Source organism: Struthio camelus, chromosome 2 (genome assembly GCF_040807025.1).
Source record: "Struthio camelus isolate bStrCam1 chromosome 2, bStrCam1.hap1, whole genome shotgun sequence".
NCBI classification, from domain to species: domain Eukaryota; kingdom Metazoa; phylum Chordata; class Aves; order Struthioniformes; family Struthionidae; genus Struthio; species Struthio camelus.
In genome coordinates this window covers 157,563,682-157,584,375 of record NC_090943.1, presented here as the reverse complement: position 1 = coordinate 157,584,375, position 20,694 = coordinate 157,563,682, and the positions used below count along the sequence as shown (strand labels likewise).

General features: G+C 40.7%; 1 protein-coding gene across 1 annotated transcript; it reads right to left on the bottom strand.

The window, feature by feature from the left end:
- Positions 1-455: 455 nt before the first annotated feature.
- SLC30A8 (solute carrier family 30 member 8) lies at positions 456-20,408 on the bottom strand. The gene is made up of 8 exons (XM_068933844.1): positions 20,226-20,408; positions 11,520-11,743; positions 8,069-8,215; positions 5,230-5,383; positions 4,470-4,659; positions 3,979-4,084; positions 1,632-1,766; positions 456-601 (listed from the first exon to the last, which is right to left on the bottom strand). The coding sequence occupies exons 1-8, from the start codon at positions 20,303-20,305 to the stop codon at positions 456-458; spliced, it is 1,182 nt and encodes a 393-aa protein (XP_068789945.1). The 5' UTR covers positions 20,306-20,408.
- Between the last annotated feature and the right edge of the window lie 286 nt (positions 20,409-20,694).

Below are 20,694 nucleotides of genomic sequence, written 5' to 3'. Positions count from 1 at the left end.
TCCTGCTCGCTTAAATTTTCTCCTTTATCCTGAGTAAGGGAGTTAAGTTTTGCTAATACCAGACTTACATTTCAGCCCCTCATTTTGTGGTAATTAGTCTGCTGGTAATTTGAAGGTTGATTAGTTTTTTGTTACCTGTGATTACAAACAGTCACTCTTAACCACTGCTTTAGTGCCGGTCTGTCATAGCTAGTCAAGACTAATTTAGATGCTTTCTCTTGCAATTGAAGGCAACCATTGATGGGCAGGTAATCTAGCTGATGAATGGACCTGATATTTGTTTTCCCCTGGTAGATGGTACCAACAAACAAAGGTGCACAGACTGCTCTCAGTGGTAGGCTTTTTAGTCAAGTTAATTACTCTTTGTTGTTAATCAATTACATGCAACTAGCACATATTCACTCCATTGACCTGAAAGAGTGATGATGAATATTTCACATAGCATGCTGCTTCCTTTAATCCCTGGGCTCCTGACAGAAGACACAGTCTGGTTTCTGATCCTCTTCTGATTCAATCTGAATGGTGATGGAGTGGAAGCTATAGTGCTCAAACAGGGCTTGGGTAATATCTTTCAAAATCTTCTGCTTGTCCGCTGTGTCCACTATAGATAGCAAGCAGAAAATAATCAAGTTGCATAACACACAATACTTCAAAGAAAGATAGGTAATTATTGAGAGAAATTATTTGCAAACAGCCTGGTAACTTCTAAAGAGAAGTGTATTTTGAAAAGTGTTCCTGTCCCTTTTATCCTCTTTTCAGGAACTTGCGTGTCTGCAAAGGTTTATTCATTCAAATGTGATGAAAATATTCAATTTTGGCAAGAGTTGAGCAAAATTTAATCACCAAAGAAATTCAGTTTGGCAGAAAATATTTTCTAGAGGAAAGCAGAAATATTTAATAGAGATTAGTTCATACATTCAGGGAGTAGCAACAGTGCCAACTGATTTGAATGACAGACAGACCAGCTCTGTTTGGAAAATGGGACTCCATGGAGGACTTTGCCTGTGAACTTGTTCTTGGCCAAACACAGGTGGAGTTTTTTTCTCACATAAACCATAACATGTATGACTTTCAAAAAGTAAACAGATAAACAAGAAAATTACCCTAGGTAGTGGATCATTTGTCAACAGGGATAAGGACTACATTTAAAAGATGTTTATTAAGATGAACTGTTCCTCTGGAGTTACTTCTGTGTTCCCAGCTATGTTTTAAAGACTGTTTTATAGCTGGCGAGGCATCAGGAATACAGATTTGCCATGTCAGTTATTATTGTAGTGATCAGCAGTTTTCACAAATGACAATTCCACTCTAAAATCTATTTGATATTGCTTGTGTGAGAAAAATCCAGTCTGGATCTAATTCTTCTAATTTATTTAAAATATCCTGCAATTTATCTTCTTGTTACATAGCTTCTGCTGTTTTCCAATTATGTAACTAAGTACAGGCCCCTGTTGTCCTAGTAAGATTTCAGGGAGGAGGATCTAAAAGCCTTTTTAAAATTATTTTTCAAACAAAATAATAACATTTATTTTAACAAGCAACAGTCAGTAGTATCCCAATCAGAAGAGACAGAAGAAACTTTACCTTGCAGCAGCTGAATACTTACTGCCTGCTTACAGAAATTTACTGACCTGCAGCAACATGAGCAGATAGAATAGTTTGATTCATTGTCAGAGACCAAAGATGAAGGTTGTGAATAGACTCCACTTTTTCAACTGCTAAAATTCTTGCTTTCACTGAATCATAAATAAGTCCTTTTGTTGTTCCTTAAAAGGAGAGATTGAACAAAAAAAAACCCCACAATTTGAAGATATAAGAATTATGATCGTTGGAGAAAAAGCATCATTAACCTTTATTCATTTGCATGTATTTTTTTTCTTATTAAAATATTCTAAACTATGGACAGCAGTTCTATTTTAGAGTTCACTATGATATTTAATTCTATCCCTGGTTTTACAGTGCTCCATGGAAGAATGGGATGCAACTATGTCTCAGGGAGATATTTTGAGGGTCCAGTTTACATATGGAAGTGAATTGTTTAGCCAAATCATTTCATGGTTTTGCATCAACATCTTTTATGAGTGCAGATACTATGACATCACAAGAGCATCTCTGAGGGATTCTGTCCTCAATACATGTACAGGGTAGAAAAGCATCTGTTTAAAAGAGAGAGAAAGGCAAAAATGAAGATTAAAATAGCTTGAAAATCTTAGACGAGATGAGATTAGATCTCAGGCTTAATTAATTAGTAGATCAGTGATTGTTTTCCTAGGTGAGACTTCTTACAAAAGATGATGGTGGTGATGACCTTCAACCAGAGTGGGGACACTTATGATAGGGCTGGTTGCAATATGAAATTTAGAGTTGAACCTAGATCCAAATTTGACCAAGGGATTTAACTACAGATCTGCCCTAGACTGAAAACGTGGAAGTTTGGAAGTGAATCTCCATGTCTACTTGAACAGCTATGCCCATCATGCTTCACTTATATCAGTAAACCGAAAAATATTTCTAATGTCACCAGTTACCAAGCGCAATAACAATGAACCCAATATTGATTAATTGGTCCTTTCATACTATAGGTGCTCTTTATTTATACTATTTGCGTTAATGATCTCAGTATTGTGTGCTTTGCCCTATCAGTTTATTACAAGAATGATATGCATATGGTCTTTAGAGAAATTCCTGAACAGTCAGTGCCCGTATGACACGTCACAGATATAAGCTCCTACACTGCTCCAATATCTCACTTCTCTTTAGAAAATTAGGGCCAGAAATATACTACATGGGAGTTAGGAAATTAGCTTCAGACACCTCCCCAGAAAGACAGCATAAAAGGGGCTTGTCACAGCGGGGAACAGAGCTTTGCCAATTTTCACGTGTGATCACTGCTTAGAGAAATTGGGAATCACTGCTCCAGGAAAGAGATCCCTACATCTCAGTGAGTGCCAGGCTTTGCTGGTAGTTTGGTCTTTTGAGGAACCAAGAGATCCTCTGATTTTTCAGAAGTCAAGATGCAGCTAGTTGCTACATTCTGTCTAGGTACTTTTCTACACAAATATATATTTTATCTCATGATACGTGAAAACAAAACAGTCCTAGAATAAAGCTTTACTGTAAAACAATACTGGAAATTTTCTTCCCTGAAAGAGAAATATGTGCAAAGTGAAAGAGAGAAGTAAACAGCCATGGAGACAGTTATGCTCTGTGACTTGCACTGATTCAAAATCTACATCGTTACAGCTACTTTTGCCTTTAAGGCCTATGTCTTCACAGCTGAAACAAAAGTTGAATTGTACTATTCAGCCTAAGGAGGGCAAAACCACATATCTATGACTGCTCAAATCGGTCAGCCTTGCAAATCAGATGTTCAAAGCTGACAGTATGAAATATTACTAAATCCAGTTGTACTTGCTGCCTTAATGCTATTGTGCTTAGAATTGCTTATTACCTTGCACCTGGACGTGACTAGAAAGCTCCATCTGCTTGCTTTTCTGGACTAGTATAACTAAAAGTCTTTTAAACATTTGCTGTTGTACTCAGCCTATTTCACAGATACAGCTCAAATCATAATCTTTTTCTTTTCTTTGGTCTTTTTAGCCAAGACTTGTATTTCACATGATTACAGGAATTACACAATGAACAAAGCAAGTAGACGTCTCATGTGCCAAAGAAGTGATAAGAAGTAGTGTTATGCATATTACAAACAAAAGCAAGTTAGTAGGAAGGCATTGGAGTTTCATTAGCAAAAAGTCGGATTTCATGAAAACTGGAATATGTATATAAGGCTTCCAATGAAATGATAGAAAATAGTTTTGATTAAAGGTGTAATTTGGATTAAAGCATGAGCAGAATTGTGAGAATATCGGAAACTGATATAGAAGTGTGCTATTATACTTTTGTCAGTGAATATAAATGTTATGGAGAGAGAGAGAGAGAACAAAATATGATTGTATTGATTCTGGAATCAGGTCCTACCTTCCATTAGCACAGTTAAAATATCCCTTAAAATGGTGATGGTGGTTGCCAAAACAAAGACGGAAAACACAAACGTGCAGATTGGATCAGCTATTTTGTACTCTGGCTAAAAAATATAAACATATCACTTTGTTAATTTCATTCTTGTTGGTTGCAGTCATCTATAATTAGTTAATCTCAAAGAAAAAATTCATCTAGTACAGAATCAGTAATGGCCTTCTCTGCCAGTTAGAGAAACTTAGCAGGAATCAAGGCACTTCAGATGAGGAAGGGGAGAGACATAAAATATCCTACTTATAGTTTAAGCATCAAGATGCAAGTATTAAACTCTCAGTAGTCATTTCAGTTCCCAGGAATGAACATAATTGACTAAATTATAACGTATATCATTAAGACAGACAAAATATTTACATGGTATCTAGTGTCACAATGCTATAAAAATAACTGTTATCCTTAATTGCAAGGAAGGCAAGTGAACTAATAAAACTAACCTTAAAGAAAATGATAAGTGCGCTAATTAGCACACTAATACTCTGGAATAAATCTCCAACAGCGTGCACAAAAGCTGCCCTCAGACTGGCATTACTCAGAGATGACTTTTCTCGAGGACGTGATGCATGTTCGTTAGCTGGTGACCCGTGACTGTGCCCGTGTCCAGTCTGGAGCAGAATCAGACTTAGCCTGCAAGAGATGCAAGTGATGCTGGAAATATCGGGGAGGTTATTGCATCACCAAAAGCAGTGGTGTCACACACATCATCATCTTTCTTGCTTCTGAATGCAGAGTATTAAAATCAGGCACATCAGGTAAAAATATAGACTGGCTAAGCAGACAATTCCTAGGTGTTTCTGTATTTCACATACAAATAAGAAATTCTGTGAGCAGGAGAATTAATGAGGCCTCATTTTTGTGACGTTCTTGGATTTTCTGATGTCTAATAAAAGTGAGATGAAAATTAATCTTTTCCTAGGGATTGTGCACTCATAATGACCCTTTCCAGAGTGGCAGCTACCAGAAAGGAGGACAGTAACTGCAAGCTTTGGTGGGGAGTAGGCCCACCTATACGATATTCTCAGGAAACTTTTAAAGGCTTAATATTTTTGAGGCCAATTTCTCTCCATCATTTGCTATTGAAATATACAAGCAGGTCAAGTTTCAAAAGTTATCCGAGAGAGTTTACAGAGACTGACAGACAGACTACAAGACTGTGAGTGTGTAAATCGCAGCTCCTCAGAAAGCAAGGCAACTTACAGGATGTTGGCCAGCACGGCGCAAGCAGAGGTAATGAGCATCACTGTAGCATCAATATCGTAATCTGGGTGTAGCAGCCTCATGCCAGCCAAATATGTCAACACACCAGTCACCATCCAAATGATTATCACAGACATCAAAGCTCCCAGAATTTCTAGGCATTAAAAAAATCTGATTTTAACAGGAGTCATAACAGAAATGCAAGGGATTTTAAGGGACTGATACAAATGCTTCCAGGTTTGTGAGTTTTGCGAGCCAGGAGAATTATTTTTGCGTTGTCAGCCTTGATATTCACAAAAAATGGGCTACAACCTTGTCTAGTACCAGGTAAATCCAGTGGCTGCCCAGGGAGATCCTACGCATGTTTTAGAGTAACCGCAATCTACCTGCTCCTACTCTTGTCCCTTTCACAGTTTTGAGTTCCTGGAGCATTTGGAGAAAAGGGAGAGATGAAAAGATGATTTGGGGAGTTTTAGGAGGAGAAAAAGGAGCAGCAATGGGAAGGAGAAACTTGGAGAAGGCTGGGATGAAGGGCAATTTCTTTACACCTTACACACTTGCTCTGCCAGCGTGGTGTGAAGTCCACCAGGAACTAGGCCTTCTCCCCCAGTGAGATTACCTTCATCACCAGGACAGGGGTTGGAGGGAGGGAGAGAGACGCTGCTCGTTCGGACATGCTGGAAGACACAATCCGCCTCCATAATCTCCACTACTTCTGCACACTTCTCCACACTTTACACTTCAGAAGGTGGCTAACAATCCCTAACAAGGCCATGCCAGTAAAACCTCCCCCTCCTCTCTCCTGGGACTCATCCTGCCAGTGCCACAAAATCATTTTTTACCACTAGCGGTGACGAGAACAAAAGAAGGGTTTTTTTTTTTTTTTTTGTCCCAAGGGCAGCAAAATTCAATTTTGTCTCTATTGGCTCTGAGCTGGGCTCAAATATATCCACTGTCCCCAAGGCCACCTTTTATTGCACTGCCAAAGGTGAGATCTGGAGATGTTCATACGAAATTGCAGAATGTTTTTAATAGGATGTATGACTAGTAATTGCCATGTGACTTGAATGGGTAAACGTGGCACTTTATGAGCAGAACTGAGACAATATCAATGAAAACGAAAGTTTTCAGAAAGAAAGAAAATGAGCTAACAGTTTTTGTGAACATCTATGTGTATTTATGTGCATGTGTGTGCGTGCGTGTGTGTGTGTACTTCATCACTGGATCAGTTAGAGGTCATCTTTAACCAGCCTCGGTGAAAATACAGATTTTTCAGTATTGCGTCTTAGCAAAAGTTTAGCTAAGCTGATAGACCAGTTCAACAGTAATAAATATTGTACTTAAAATGTTCACAGTCAAGTTTCTTCAGAGTACTAGCTCTAATAGAGCACAGCATGCTATAGTATTCGATTACCTGGGAAATTTCCAATCATAATAGAGACAAAAAACTAAAGTTAAACAGAACTGTCCTACCTGGAAGTAGTTCTGGCTTATACTATAAGTCTCATTCAATACTGTGTTTCAAATCATGTTGTTAAAAGTAGCTACATAGCCAAAGGATTGTGTTGAATATCATCTTGACTTCTACACAGTCTGCTTCCTCAGCTAAATCTGAGGTCTGTCAGGCCAAATCTTTGCATGACAAACAGTATGTATTCATCCGAGAAAAGCAAGGAAAAAGTGTCTTTCACTGTCGTGGAGGGCTGCAGCTGCAAGACATTGGTAGTCAGCTCACAGTGATTCTGTTGCCCACCTGGCTACTCTCAGCTACTCTCTTTGGGCACCCACCTGCATTTTAAACTGGAGATATAGCTGGAGAAATAAGCGAGAAATAGGATAACTATCATGGAATGAAATTAAATAACCACTGACATTTGATTTTTTGATGCAGTGCTGTCTTCGCCAGCAGGATAAAAAGACAATAAATTATGGGTTTAAAAGTTCTGCACTTCAATAAGAAAAGAGAAGAGAAGAGAAGAGAAGAGAAGAGAAGAGAAGAGAAGAGAAGAGAAGAGAAGAGAAGAGAAGAGAAGAGAAGAGAAGAGAAGAGAAGAGAAGAGAAAAAACTAACATGGCTGAGAGTCTAAGGGGAAGATGAGGTGACATGAGATGGCTGAATCAGTCTGACATCTCATAGCCACCAAGAGAGGTTTCTCCTTCTCTTTTCAGACCAAGGGGGCATAGGCACAAATAGTTTCTATGGATCAACTGATGGTAATTTGCTAGGTCTGAGTTATTCAGCCATGTGTTGAAACATTATACCATTCATGCTTCAATGACACTAAACGTCTCTCTCATCCAGTAGCCTGTTTCCAGCAGTGCCGATAGAATATTCTTATGAAGCAGTATAAAGGCAGAATGAGTACGGCATGCGTCTTCCCTGGTACGTCCTGCAGCTACTAGCAACCTTGGTTTGCAGATGTCCTGGGCAAGAAGCTGCTTCTGGACTATTATATTTAATAGCCTTGAAGCATTTTTCTGAGGACTGTGAGTCCTCAGTTCAAGTGCATAGGGGTCTACAGTCATTTTAGAGTCCTGTGCACGCTCAGATCGCTGAGGAAAGTTGCTTTTATAACAGCCAAAGCTACAACCAGCTCAAAACTATATTAAATAATGAATTGAAAACCATGTTTGTGGATAAGTGAGGCCCATGCTCTTTTCCTTTTTGAAGCTTGCTTGTTTACTATGTCTGTGATGTGTCCTGGGAACTTTGAGAACATTAGTACACTCCTTTTCCATTTCTGCACACCAGTGTTGGACATTAGCCTATTTTCCAGTGCCTGGCTATGACGGATTGCCTTTCCCATTTCACATGTCCATACGATAACACATTTTCTACCTGCTCTGTGCCATCCAAAAGTTAACTGCTTTGTAGGAGCTTTAGATGCTAGCCAGAGTGAGAAGAGGCTGATCAGGAAGCTTGTCAAGTCAACTAGGATGTGTGCTGCATCGGTGATCACAGCCAGACTTCCAGCAATCTGTCCACCTATGTAAAATAAATGTACTTATAATGACTCCTATCAGAAGATTGACTCGACTAGATCAAACTCAAGACCTGATTTGCTGTAAATTGAAGGAAACATCTAATTTTCAGTGACCATATAGCTTACTCAAAACTTTTCATAAAACGTTTCATTTTGTATCTATCATCTCATTCATGTAGTGAAATGTAAGAATTAACAGAAAGAAACACGATACATGTCGTTATCCAAGATACATACCTGAGAGAATGTCCTAAGGATGATAAGAGCTGTGACTCATTAGTGTTGTTACATTACTATTAGAGTGGGAAAGGAAAATTTTAATACCAGATTTCTGGATGGAAACCAATGTTAGGGATCACATTTCCAGCATCCTTCCACTATCCCTTCACAGATTGTTGGTATTCGTATGTATGCATGAAAACTCAGAGCCTTAGCTTATGGGGTTCAGCATTTGTAACATGAAAATATATATGTTCTTGATTTTTGGATGGTTGGATGCCAGACTATTTATTTGGTACAGCCAAAATTAAAATAATATTAAAAGGAAAGATTCCAACAGAAGATTTCTGATATACAATCAGTCATTCTGGTAAGGCAGTGGAGAAAAATGTTCTGTTTGCAGGACTAAATCTATCATTTTGCATCTGTAATGCATGATTTAATTTTGCTATTGGCACTGGAAAAATGTGGCTGAATGTCATTTAATTTTGGGGGGATTTGATTTCATGAGAATTCTGAAAGGAAAAAAAATATTTTAGCTATCTGAAATGACATTGCTTTTAACTAGTAATTCAAATATCATTTATTTGCCAAATTCTTCTAGTCACGTCTCAGGCCCGAAGGCAAATCCAAAGAAATTAAAGATTGCTCTAAACTACCTCAGCTGCCACTGGCTGCAAGGGGAGACAAGGACCACAGGCAGAAAGCTGTCCTGCCGATTTGTTATAGCAGGGGAATCTTTTCATCGCAATGTAAAGTATGAGATTGTGTGAAATGATAGAGTTAAAACATTCCGTTTCTGTGTTCTTTAATATATTCCAATATATTTCTGTCTTTCTCCAATCATCTAATTAATCTCTGCTCACCTTTTTCTCTTGACCGCAACACATGTGAGAATCAATGAATCATGGAAAACACCATAAAAATTAAAATGCCTCATTCAAACCTTTTGGCCAGATATCACTGCCAAGGGGAAATATAGATACATCTCCTATTTCTTTATAGAAATAAAGTCTTCATGCCAGCAGGATGAACTGTCTTAGTTTATTTCCTCCCATACACAGTTTTTAGATTACAATTCCTAATATTGTATAATTTGCAACTACAGTAGCATGCATGTTGCACATACAAGGCACTTTTTTTTTCCCTATTACATCCCTATATATTCCATTTACTGCTCCTTGAAAGGGAGTAGTCAGGACTGCAGAATTTTGTGACATCTCATTCTTTGTGGTAAAATGAAAAATTCAACAGAATGGGGATTACTTAAAACATGAGCAGAACCCACAGCATTTACAGGAAGGTCACCACACAGGTCCTAGAGTTTCACTGTTCGCAGGGTAGCTGTTTCCCAAGTAGGAACCTATTTTACACAGCAGAGGGCTTGTCTAACATTGCACAGGTGATAAGCAAGACACCAGCTATCTTTCAGCAAACAAATATGCAGAGCGCAAGCCGCCTGCAAAGCCTATTGCTTTTTAGATACCTTATTTCTATGTTCCTTGAGTCAATATTACAAAAGCTTGCTTCTAGCCTGCTGTCTTTGAAAGGTGTCGGCAAATGATTATTTTATGTATTGCTGGTATTATTGATGCCTTAGGTGAGTATCTGAGGTCTCAGTGTGCTTATCCTAGCAGCCTGGTCAAGCCTTTGTATTTCTTTTTGACATGATGACACATGCTGGATGTGTCTCTTATTCTAGTGCTTTTATATCTGGGATGCATACGCAGTGCAATCAGTTTGACTGATATCTCCAAATTTATGGAGTTTATCATGGATCTGCATTAGAAGACCAGCAGATAAAAGTCTTTCAGTGACACTGGTGTATCAGACTCAGCCAACAGCACCCCTTTTGGGAGAGCAACGAGGGCCAGCACACATGGTTTGAGCAAAAATTACATCAGAGATCCAGGGATTCAAAGAAACACAGCTTTTCAACCTCTCTGAGCATCACCGCAGCCTCTTTTCTTCTATTTAGCATAATAATGCCTGCAGAAGCTATTTGCCCTTAAGAGCAGGAAGGAGAACATGTTCTTTGCTTTCAAGAGTAAAGCCTGTGTAATAGTTACATGCGTTATTGCTTTGTATCAGCACTCCCAACAAGTGGCCTTTATGACTTATTATTACTCACAATGGCTGTTTATAGCTTTGTATGCCACAAAGCAGCAGAAATTGTCAGTCACTCAGTGGTCAATCATCAGGCACATGCTGTCTAGCCTAATGATTAAAAAAATGAAATGTATGCTTCATAATTACAAAAAATCTCCACAGACTGCTGTCTGTAACTGCAGTTAATAACTGGTTTGTCAAAGTTTAATGGTCTGAAGCAAAATGGTCTTCAAGCCTGTTACTTAAGCTGTCACTGCAAAAAAGCTGTTTGATTCATTAAGCAAAATGAAACATTTAGTTAACATGTCATCTATCCTTCCAATTATCGTCTAGTATTGCCGCCTTCACCAAACTTAAGCCCACTGATTATATGGTTTTGTTAATAATGCATTACTTCTGGCATTGGAAATTACTGCACGGAGATTAGCGGCATGCACCAGTTTTCACGGGCGAGACGCACGTGACCTACAAACAGCTGGGCTTGATGCAGATGAAGCGCGTGGGAGGGAAGAGTTGAAGAGAGGTATTCCTGCTCAGCTTGGTGGCCTGGAGGGAAGACAGAAATGCAGTGACTCTTTCAGTGCCTGCACTTCTCACCTGTGCGTAAGATAGAGCCTCTCTATTTCATTTTCATGGGGCTCCAGGGGCACTGAGTATAGGAAAACATGAGTTTCAGAGGCCTTCCCGGCTGATTTTTATTACATCCCAGGGACACATGTGGCAAAACCCCGTGAGTTCCTCATTCCTTACATTACCTCAGGATGGGGAAGGGGGAATTAAAGTGCCGAGAACTACTAGGTGTGTATAAATATCACAGAAGTCAAGCTCAGATCAGATCAGTGGGACAAAGCAAAACACAGTGTTCTAAGAAAGAGCCCCCAAAAATACCCTGAATGTGGTAGGATAGGTGTGAGTGCAAAAGAGCGTGACTACAGCCGTGCTCGAGAACAAAACGCACAATCCCTGGTCATGAAACACTGGGTCTGTTCAAGCATAAATACTCCCCTGTAATCTCAGCGATCATGAAGAAAATGCAAATTACTGATGCTGCACAGAGCTTCTGCCTGGCTTGATGCTGTTCCCTTTTTCTGTTCTCACAGGCCTGTGAGTTGCTGTGACAGTGATACGCTGGATTAGCTTCAGTATCTTCTGTTTCCTGCTGCTGCCTCTCTTCATTTAAATTCTTCTGATGCCGGTTCATCCTATGGGATTGAAAGGAACAGAAAGTTAAAAAAGAAAAAAAAAATACGTGGTTATTTGGGCGTCTAACCCTGCAGCTCCTGTAACTTGATAATTAATGCTTTTGTAGGATAAAAGCAGCACTGGGAACAGCAGAACATTTCATTGAAGAGTTTTGCTCACACAGGCAGGACTCTGCAGCCAGAGGCCCCAAGGACTGAGCTGCACATGAAATGATCACTCTGGCTGTAATTGCCGATTCTTTGGTCTGTCCTATGTCATATAGCAATTAACAAAGCACAGGGTAACTTTCTTAGGGTGGTTTGTACACGTAATGAAAAAGGAGTCAAAAAAGAAAAGAATCTGACTGCGCAGCGTATGATTTTCAGAAAGTCATACCTCTGGCGAATACACACTATATTCAGCATTACAGGAGGACGATTCCATAGGAATTTGGAGTTTTTTATTCCCTCCAGCTCTGTCAGGAAGACTATTTAAAAAAAATCATATTCTCAAATATAATTGACCAAAGAGATTTCTCTCCTCTCTTTGTGTGCAGAACTATTTTATCTCAAATTTCCAATTTCATGCAAAGCTATCTATCTTCCAGCCATTTTCCATAGAAAATGCTAGCTCAAAAGTTTCAATGGGTTTGATTTAGAAAATCAAGGAAATCAATTCCCCATGGTATGCTGATCCCTTTATGCCACTGATTTCATAAAAAGGACTGAAGTTCAGCAGAGCTGGCTCTTTGAGCACCCCCCCATCACAAGGTGATTTCCCAGACGAATCTGATCTGCCACAAAACCTCAGTGCTGTCCTTCTCGGAGCTCCCGCATAGAGAATAGGGGACAACGCAATGAGCACATTGCATTTTAGCTGCCTGAGCAGCTGATGACCGTTACGTCTAGATTCTCTCACTGGGCATCCCAGAGACTCCTCCAGTTTATTCCAGGGGGCCAAAGGTGGCTTCATAAGCAATGTTGGTCCTCCTTATCTCTGAGCAAAGAGCTCACATGGAAAGAAATCCAAAACCCTGGCCCAGGAGGCTTGAATGAAAACTATTCTGTCACTCCAGCTACAACATTTGTTGCTGCAGCTGCTGCTGATGCAATAACCCCGGCAGTAAAACACACCCTCCCCTGCATCAAGACTTGTGGGAGTGCACTGTGGTAGGGAGAGGCAAATTTTGCCCAAATGCACATATGTAATGTTCATACAATCACATGTTATAGCTCTCTGTGGTCTGCGTGTGCTGGGTCGTAATCCACAAGTCTATCTGGGAATGTAACGAACACCGCTGCTGTTTCAAAGTCTGAAATTAGCCTGGAGGCATGCTGTGCGTTGGGTTTAGCTGCACCCAGTAATAACAGCCTCTTTCTGCAGTCAGTGTATTGAGGACTTTTCTTTGGGACGGGGAGGAGCCATTTCTGCAGATGTGTTAAGGAGACCTGCGCTCTGGGGAAATTTTAGTGACTTTCTGAGTCGTTTCTGCACTGCTTATGAAAAAGTAGGGTAAGAAAGATCTCACCGGAAAGCAACCATGCCAGTGGCTGCCAGTCTGCATCGTTTGTGTCAAAGACAAAAATTGCATGGAAATCATCAGCCTTTCCGGCTACCCTTTGTGGGTAGTCTGAGTGAGCTGCAGCTGCCCGTGCACAGAGGGTGAGGGGAGGAAGGAGAGCCTCATGCTGCTCGCAGACTGGGCTTTGCTCTGCAACCCTGGCCCTGCTGATGGGCAGGAGGCAAAGGTACCCCAAAGCTGTGGATGCCTGGTCCCCTTTTGTGGTCCGCTTTTAATTCGTTAGCACTGAGGAGGAGCTGGCGCAAGGAGAAAAGCTGGCCACCCCATTACCAGAATTTTCTTCGTTTCCTTGGCAGCCAAGCCCTGGAACGGTACATAATCCATGTAGATTTGGTTTTGTAAATATTTTTGAGATGTTCCAAGGATTCAACACGTTCCCCTGAGTCAGCTTGTTTTCCTAGCAGCTTAGCATGTGGTCTCTGTTTACTTAACTGAGACGACTGATTCCCTGTGCATGCTTCTGTGGAGCTTGTGTGAAAGAGCAACTGATCGGATTTAATGCCCAGTGCCTGGAGATATGGAATTTCCTTAGGCTTTTTGTCAGTGTTTTGCTTTATTTTCCCCATGAAAACAAACACATTGGTGCTGAGGTGCCTGAGGAGTGGGCTGCCCACCTGGCAGCCTGGGTCCCTGTTAGCCAGTCCCTCTCCAGGATTCCTCCAGTTAAGCTATTTTTATATTTATCGGGCTCCTCATGTGCCCTGTGTCACTTACATACAACATTTTGCTGATGCATTAGACTCAGAAGGTACCACAAATTGATTCCTTCCAGATGGCTGAATTAAATGTTGTCGTTTTCTCACTGTCCCCTGGAGATTAGGGCATGCAAGTTTTTCTTTCTTGTGATCCCTCTCTGGAGTTAAGTTCCAGTGCTCTTCTATACTTTGCATGTAAAATTAATTTCCCTTTAACTCAGTTTTCATTAGCTTTCATTGAATGTTAAAATCATCTAAAAGACATGAGTCATGATCAGCTCAACAGCCTGTTAGGGCAGGGATGCCAAAATTACCCCTGTAGATTTCTGAGCCACCCATATCCTTTTCTTGCTTTTAACAAAATGGGTCACTTTCTGATTCCCCTCTGCCTTTTTTTAATCTCCGAGGCTATCTGTCAGCTAACTAAACCTCTGAACATCACTGAGGGGGAGGAAAGCACTTTTCCACAGATCTCATTGAGCAGATGCAGATGCAAACACAGACATCACAAAGCGGCAAATGTCACATTTTTCTAACGAGTGCCTCAGTAGAAGTGGCCCGGTCATCAGAGGTGATGAGTATTCACTGCTCCCTTTGAACTCCACAGGGTAAGAAAAAGTAGCATCTGGCCCATTGAGTTAGGAAGACTCCTGCTAGCTCCTCTGCGTAACCACTTTTTTTCTTGTAAGAGCAGCCTGCCGCTAATTAAAAGAATCTGAGAGACAGCTTTATAAATGTGTGGAATCAAAAGCTTAAGGTGCAGAGATCAGCTCTGTCAAACCATAAACCCCTCCTGTGTGTGTGTCAGAGCAAGACGTAGCCTTTGAGCCTCAGATCTCTGCACCAGCACATTGCAAACAGAGTAGCAGATTAAAAAATAATCTTTCCTCCATTTCAGATTCTCTTTCGTTTGCAAAAAAGATAGTCAGGTGGAACGTCACAGAAAGGCACCGAGCGAGTCATGCCTGGAAGGAGGGAAGCAGAAAATGTGAATATAGGACGCAGGTTTCCACACAAATCATTAACAGGAGTTTTGGTTACAGCTTCCTTTTGTTTGTTTTCATTTGATCTGTGGAGTGTCTTGATCTGCGAGCTGATGGGAATAATCACCTTCCTCCTAAACCATTATGAGACCCCCAGTAAAAGAGAGCAAAATGTAGAATCACTCCACTTCCCACAGGAGAGCTCCTCCTTCACAAAGGATAACAGTAACTTTTTGGTGCCTGAAAGAATAATGAAAATGCCTTCAGAGAAAATTTTTCACAGCTGCAGTCACCTCCTTTATACAGACACCACTGATTTCAGCTGACATTATTCTGATCTTAAATATATCCAAATCCTTTAGGACCCTGTTTGCAGTTCAGCTGTCCAAATCCTCCTTTTTCTTTCACGGTATTGTGGGCACAAAGAAAAAGTGAATATATATATATATAGTTATTTTATTTAGTATCATTTTGTGGATCTGGCCTTGTATATGTTGTAATCATAAATCCATTGTAAATAAATTTCCTTCTGCGTAACAGTGTAAGAGTACTTGTATTGAGTCAGACCAAAGATCCAAGTAGCTAAGTGTCCCAGCTCTGGTGTGAGCCCCAGGGGATACATAAGGAAAAAGTATAAGAAAGGAACATGTACAGAATGGTATTTCCCCCTATGCATTCTCCCAGATGCACAAATCTGTGGGTTAGGAACTTACTGAACCGGAGTTTATGTCTAGTAGCCCTTTATGGGTCTTTCTTCCATGGACCTGGCTAACTTGGAAGTTGTAAGTTCCACAGCTTAAATTTGATTTGTGTAAAAGTAATGCATTCTTTGTTACTCTTAAGCTGACTGTCTGATATTTTAACTAGTTCTTGTGCTGTTAGAAATAATGAACGACCATGCCCTGTTTACCTTCATAAGATCATCCATGATTTTATGTTTCACTATTATATCTCCTCAACCATCAATTTCCTGAGCTAGAGCCCTAGTTATTTATTTTCTCTGCGTATAGAACCTGCTTCTTAACTCTTACCGTGTTTGTTCTAATTTTCTTTCTGAGACGAGGCGGACATAACTGTACTTTGGAGATGGCGTATGGCCAATACTAGGCAAAGTCCTTTCTACAGGGTCCTAATGTCACCTAACACAAGGGCAAAAATAATCGATCAACACGCTGAACTTGGGGGATGACAAGGCGGATGTGATGTGCTGAGCCTCAGAGTCTCTGAAGATATGGAGCACTCCTGGGCCAGCTAGCAAGCAAGCAAGAAGGAGACATAACCAGAAAGCCCACAACTAAATCCATTCGTCAGTCACAAGAACTACCTAAAGTTTTCCTGAGCATTGACATCTGTGAGGCAGAAGTGGTAGAAACCTTCCATTTGATGAGGACTCTCTGATCCCGTGAGAGTTTTCATATATGCAGCAGGAAGACACAAAAGGAAGAAAATATTCCCTGCACTCTTGTTAGAGAAAATTAATCTGCATCGGAAGAAATCATCTCTCAGATTCTCTTTGAATTTTTTCCTCTTTGGCATGAGTCTGGTGACAGGGATAAATTTCAAGCCTGAGGCTTCAGTCATGGGCAGAAATAACTACAAGTCACATTAATACCCTGGGCTAACAACTTTTAGACAACTTTTTTATGCGAAGACATTTCTCTTTCAACAGTGTCCCTTCTTTATCTCTTGATTTTTGTTTCAGAGTCTTGCTGTTACGCAGCTAGGCTGGATTTTGTAAGATTCAGTTCTTCTGTAAGTCACAGTGCGTCTGCAGTAATTTAGGATAGATATCAGCATGGCTTAGCAGATGGTTAGAAAACTTCATGTCTATAATGTACATTCAACAGTAGAAGTAGAAGAAGGGGTAGATTTGCCATTGTACCTCTAAACTTTAGACTTTTGGGGTGATTAAAGCTTTGGGTCTGCCTGTCTCCCTATACTCTGGTCTTTGTATTTGAGTTACAGTAAAATAAAAACAAAAATCTTGGTTCAAGAAGCCCAAATTTTCACTATGATGGTATTCAAAATCCCACTGTAATGCCATATAAAGCACATAATCAGAAGTGCAGAAATCAGTGATGGATCAAGCCAAAATGTAGGTCAGTGCGTATTTAGTACAATCTTATGCAAATCCACTGATTTATGCAGTGGGATATTAAATACTTCTGGTCAATTTTGTACTGATCTACTATCAGCAAGAAATGAAATCATATGGCCCATCTTCATACGTGTAAACTTCAGGAATTTGATCAAAGATGTTTTCTAGGCTTTGGTAAGTGATTAGCTGAATGACTGCATAGGCAACCAACATAATGAATGATTAATTTTCTGAAGAGTTTATCTCACCTCCCCCACCGTTGACTGTCAAAAGAACGTAGGAAACTATCTTAGACGCCAAAATTTAGACATAATTTAAATATAGGTGATAGGAATCCTTTTTGATATGACTTAAAGACAACATTGTTTGAATAAGACAAAGGGTTCTGAGCGCTCATCTTCAGACCTTGTTACTGCTATGGTTCATACAAATAAAGTGGTGCAAGTTCAGCAAAAGGACCAAAAAGATGGGGCTGGAGCACCTGCCCTGAGGGAACAGGGCTTGTTCACCCTAGAGAACGGGCAGCTTCAGGGGGACCTAATAACAACCTAGCAGTACCTATGTGGAGGTTATGGAGAAGATGGAGCCTTAATGATGTGCACAGAGAGAGGATGAGAACAACAGTCATAAGCTGAAACAAGTACAGTTCAGGCTGAAAATAAGGAGGAAAATAAATGAGTATTGGAAGAGGTTGCCTGGAGAGACTGCGCAGTCTCCATCCTCAGAGGTTTTCAAGACTTGACTGAATAAAACTCTGAGTAACCTTGTCCAATCTCACAGCTGCAGAGCCTTGCTGAGGTCCCTTCTAAGCTGAATTATCCAATGAGCCTATGATTGACCTGATTTTCAGGGAGCACAGTTCTTTAACTGAGATAGGACCCTTTTTAAGCATTTCAAGTTTGACACTGGAAACCTCAGTGCATCCAAGCCCACTAGTGACTACAGACAGCCTAGGCACGACAATAATGTTCTCCCTTACAGCCTTGTGTGCAAGGAACTTCCTGCTCACATGATTAAGATAAAAACAATTTTATTCCCTGTGTATTGTAAGAACGGCACTTATTAAAAAGAAAGAGGTTGAGGAATGGCAAAGAAATAGGCAATCTGTGTGCAAAATAAATTCTGTTGAAAGCATTAGGGCTGTTCATTAAGCCTACACACAGGGATTGGGAAAACATGGTAATTTATACCAAAGGCTAAGATTAGATTATTGCGACTGATCGGTTTATGACACCTGAAGCTATGCACGCAGCCGGTCTAAGCAAGTCAGACGTTGTGTTCCCAGCCCTCACTTGCTCCCTAGTTTCTCATGGGGCAGGCTGTCTTCATCCCCCAGGCTGGCTGACCCCGGGCCACTGGCAGCACCCACCGAGCCCGAGGCAGGGCTACACAGGGGGAGCGGAATGAGGGTTTCTTGTGAACTGCTAATGCTTAACAGCAGAACGGAGACATTGTTTCTGCAAGGTTTCTGGTTACTGCTGAGACAGAGTAATTTGATCTTGCATTTAATAAAACTTCACCTGGCAAAAAAACAAGAGGAGGTGCAGCACAAATGGCACATGCCTGTAGTGTCTTCCTCCTCCTGGGGAGCTCTGTTACCACTGGCATAATTCAGCCCTCTCAAGGACATCTGTTATGGAGTCCTCCTGATACTGGCCTTCAAGCTTTGGGGCTGTTAACGCATATCTGCCACAACAGGTCCGTATGTACCCACCCCAACTAACATTAATCCTAAACCAGAAAATAGATTCCTCCAGAAGGTGAGTCAGATGTCAGATGGGGGATCAGCTACCTGTGACGGGTGGGAATTACAGGCTTCGGTCCTGCCCCTGAAGCTGCACCCCAACTATGTTCTCACTGGGGATATTCCCTCTTTCCAAGGTTCCTGGGAAGCAGAGGGGTTCCTCGAAAGGCAGCCTAATGTTTATCCTCAGTAGTTTCTGTTTCAGGGCACCCTACCGCACTTTGTGCAAAGACCTTGTCCGGAGATGTTCGTCAGGCCAGAGATGGCAAAGGGCCGAAGCGTCTCACCCGCTGAAGCTGACTATCAGCTTCATTGCAGACTATCTAAAAAGCACTGAAATTCTTCAGTAAGAAAAATGAATTGCAGAATCATATAGTATCTTTTTAAAATATAAATATTACCACAAAAGCCATTTTAGACAGTGTCATGTATATTTATGGAGCCATGCAGTAATATTAAAATCATAACCTAGACACTCAAATGAGTAAAATATGATGGCACTGACCCCAGTATAAGAACACGGAGAGATGGATTTCCATTAGAGCTGACAGTGTTTATGCCAAGTTTCTGTCCCACGCATTTTAAGAGAGCCAAGCAATAAATAACCTGAAAACCAGTGAGATAATGGAAATGTCAAGGGGTGCTAAGCTGTATTTGAGCAGCTATTTTCTTTAAAAAATACTTGCTGGTCTGAGACAAGAGGAAGAATGAAAAGAAGTCTGACTGTAAAACTATTTCCTGATAGAAATTTACACGTTTTGAACTCAAACTACAATATATTGCCATTTAATTGCCACCTTTAATACCGCTAAGAATATGTGCCTTCAGGTTCTCACATGGTGTGATCCGCTGTGGCCTGCCCAGCCGCTGTTTTGAGAGGGTCTTGCCTCGCTCAAGCAAGCTCTTACTCACTGGATCTCTGGCACACAAAAGGTACATCAACTTCAAGCCTGAGAGACTATCCACATGAAGAAAGTTTTGCAGGATCAAGTCCTTAACACCATCACATTTCTTTCATATGAAATAGATTATTTAGACATTCAGCCATGAAAGAGCCTTGAATCAAACATGGTGTCAATAGCAGTATTATAATTCAGGCTAAAATTGTGGTATAATCCATGAGGTTTTGCATCCTACAATAAATCTACTAAGCTTATAAAATACATAGCAGGAGACGCTTCAACAGTAGATTGGTTCAATCCATCACAGATGCACATACATCGGGATGCTGTCTAGTAAATGCATCAAACATTTAATAAGAAAGTTTGGAAAGGGGGAAATCAAACAATACATTTTAAAAGTAGAGAAAGATGTTCCCTGTACACACTGTGAGACTAGTGGTCTCATAGTGCTCTCAAAGGCAAAGCAAGGGAAGCGAAGTAAACACAGAGCTGTGTTACCTGTCTAGGGCTAAGGAGTACTTCTTGGCGTCCCTCTCACTCACAAGGCAAGCTCTTTCAAGACCCTTTTTGGCAGCCATGAGGAAAGTCGGTGGGTTTTCACTTGTTTTTTTTCCCCCCCCTTAAAAGCTCCTTCCTCCTTTGGAAATGGATATGGGCAAAAACGTCCCCACGGCTTATGGAGAAATCTCTGCCAAATGTTTCTAAAAGAAAAGGTTTCAATAATCTGCTCAATAAACCTGCTCCAAGAGAAAGCCGCTTTCCTGTTGCTAGTGGCGTCACTAACTTACCAAACAGTAATTTGCTGAGCGTGCAGGATTGGAGGTTTTGGGCTTTCTTTTTTTTTTTTCTGTTGTTGATGCTCTGATATGATCTTTCCTCACGTGATGAGTGAGTGGTTTCACTCTTGCTGACTCAGGGTCAAGCACAGCTGTGCGTGCACCGGCTTACACACACATGCATGCGTGGA

Bases quoted from the DNA above. Each gene is read 5' to 3' on its own strand.
- SLC30A8 (XM_068933844.1), bottom strand. From the start codon at position 20,305: ATGGCTGCCAAAAAGGGTCTTGAAAGAGCTTGCCTTGTGAGTGAGAGG. The intron at 11,744-20,225 runs GTAACACAGCTC...TCAATCCCATAG, and splicing joins TACTCCTTAGCCCTAGACAG to GATGAACCGGCATCAGAAGA. The intron at 4,085-4,469 runs GTTAGTTTTATT...TATATTTTTTAG, and splicing joins CACTTATCATTTTCTTTAAG to CCAGAGTACAAAATAGCTGA.